Source organism: Nanorana parkeri, unplaced genomic scaffold (genome assembly GCF_000935625.1).
Source record: "Nanorana parkeri isolate BGI_ZX_2015 unplaced genomic scaffold, ASM93562v1 scaffold96, whole genome shotgun sequence".
Lineage (NCBI taxonomy): Eukaryota > Metazoa > Chordata > Amphibia > Anura > Dicroglossidae > Nanorana > Nanorana parkeri.
Genome location: NW_017306364.1, coordinates 669,720 through 671,072, shown reverse-complemented (window position 1 = coordinate 671,072; position 1,353 = coordinate 669,720). Strand labels below are relative to the sequence as shown.

The window sequence follows — 1,353 nt, the reverse complement described above, 5'->3', positions numbered from 1 at the left end:
GCCAACAACCCCATTAAAAAAAAAAAAAAAAAAAAGATGGCAGACGGTATGGATGACGTAACTGGTGGAGCCATGCTTAGCCGCACAACTAAAACAAAAGCAGCCTTTTTTTCCCTCTAAACCTAGGTGCGTCTTATGGAGCGAAAAATACGGTAATCTAAAACTCACATGAACTATGCATGAGCAATGGTGTCTATAAACATCTATATAAAATATGACAACAAATGTATCCATGTGAAAGAATATTCCCGCAGTAGCCGCATTTGAGAGATTCCTTGAAGTATCAGGTTAAAGGGAGGATAGAGATCACAGGAGATTTAAAGTGACCCTTTTAGGAGAGAAATGGCCAAAATAGCTTTCTTTCCTATGTAGTGAATCATTGACTCGGATCAAGTATGCATGTTAGGAGAGCTAATACTTCTTCCCGGTCAGTGACTCAACAGCGTATACAGGGGATCAAATCACAACCAGGATATTGGCATTTCCACATGAATGGCGGCAGCATACTATTTTCCTTTGTTTCCCTTGAAACAATGGGGATTCAACTCCTCCAGAATTCCATACAATTTCATGTGCTCTCGTTGTAACCTCATCTTTTATATTTCATTTAAAAAATGGGTAATTTGTTGTGTTTTGGGGCATTTAATTAAATTTGTCACTAAATTTTGGGGTTTAATAAGGAGTTGCGCTAATATTGCGCAACATAAAAATTTTCAACTACCACCATTTTATTCTATAGGGTCTTGGCATTCAGAAAATATATAATGTTGGGGGGTTTTACATCATTTTCAGGCCTAAAATGTGGAATATAACATGGGTGCAAAAATTGAAAAAAGGGCCTCAGTCATGAAGGGGTTAAAGTCAGTGCTGGTCCTTTAAGATGAGTGCAGGGCTGCAATAGCAAGCAAGCAGCATTTTATTGGCTTGCTTACAGAAGTGTTTCCTGGGAATGTGTATTGATAAGTTTGTATTGATCTTTTGTATGTTTGACAGGCCAGGTTCGATGCTGGGGAGCTGATCACACAGAGAGAGCTGGTTTCTCGGGCGGTCAGTGAGGATCTCACAGAGAGAGCAGCTACCTTCGGGCTTATTCTGGATGATGTGTCTCTGGTAAGTTTATTCTTAACTGGTGCTGAGTAATGCATGACAACAAGTACAACAGCTGAATATATAGTGAACAAAAGAAGTGAAGGATTTTGACGTCGTAGCAGACCACAAATTTCCCAGGCTTTCCTGCCCAGCATTGATAACCTGATCATGGGATCTCAAGGAAATTGGACATTTCTTCATTGTGCAAAGTGGTAGCATGCTTGTTATATTACTGGGACTGCATGTAGATGGGCAGATCTAAAA

The 1,353-nt window shown here is 39.8% G+C and overlaps 1 protein-coding gene across 1 annotated transcript in view; it reads left to right on the top strand.

Annotated features, from left to right (window-relative positions):
- PHB (prohibitin) overlaps nucleotides 1–1,353 on the top strand; it is a 7,213-nt gene that overhangs the window by 3,161 nt on the left and 2,699 nt on the right. The window contains exons 5-6 of the mRNA XM_018552721.1: nucleotides 837–870; nucleotides 994–1,110. Coding sequence (XP_018408223.1) covers nucleotides 837–870; nucleotides 994–1,110 — 151 coding nt within the window. The remainder of the gene's footprint in view (nucleotides 1–836; nucleotides 871–993; nucleotides 1,111–1,353) is intronic.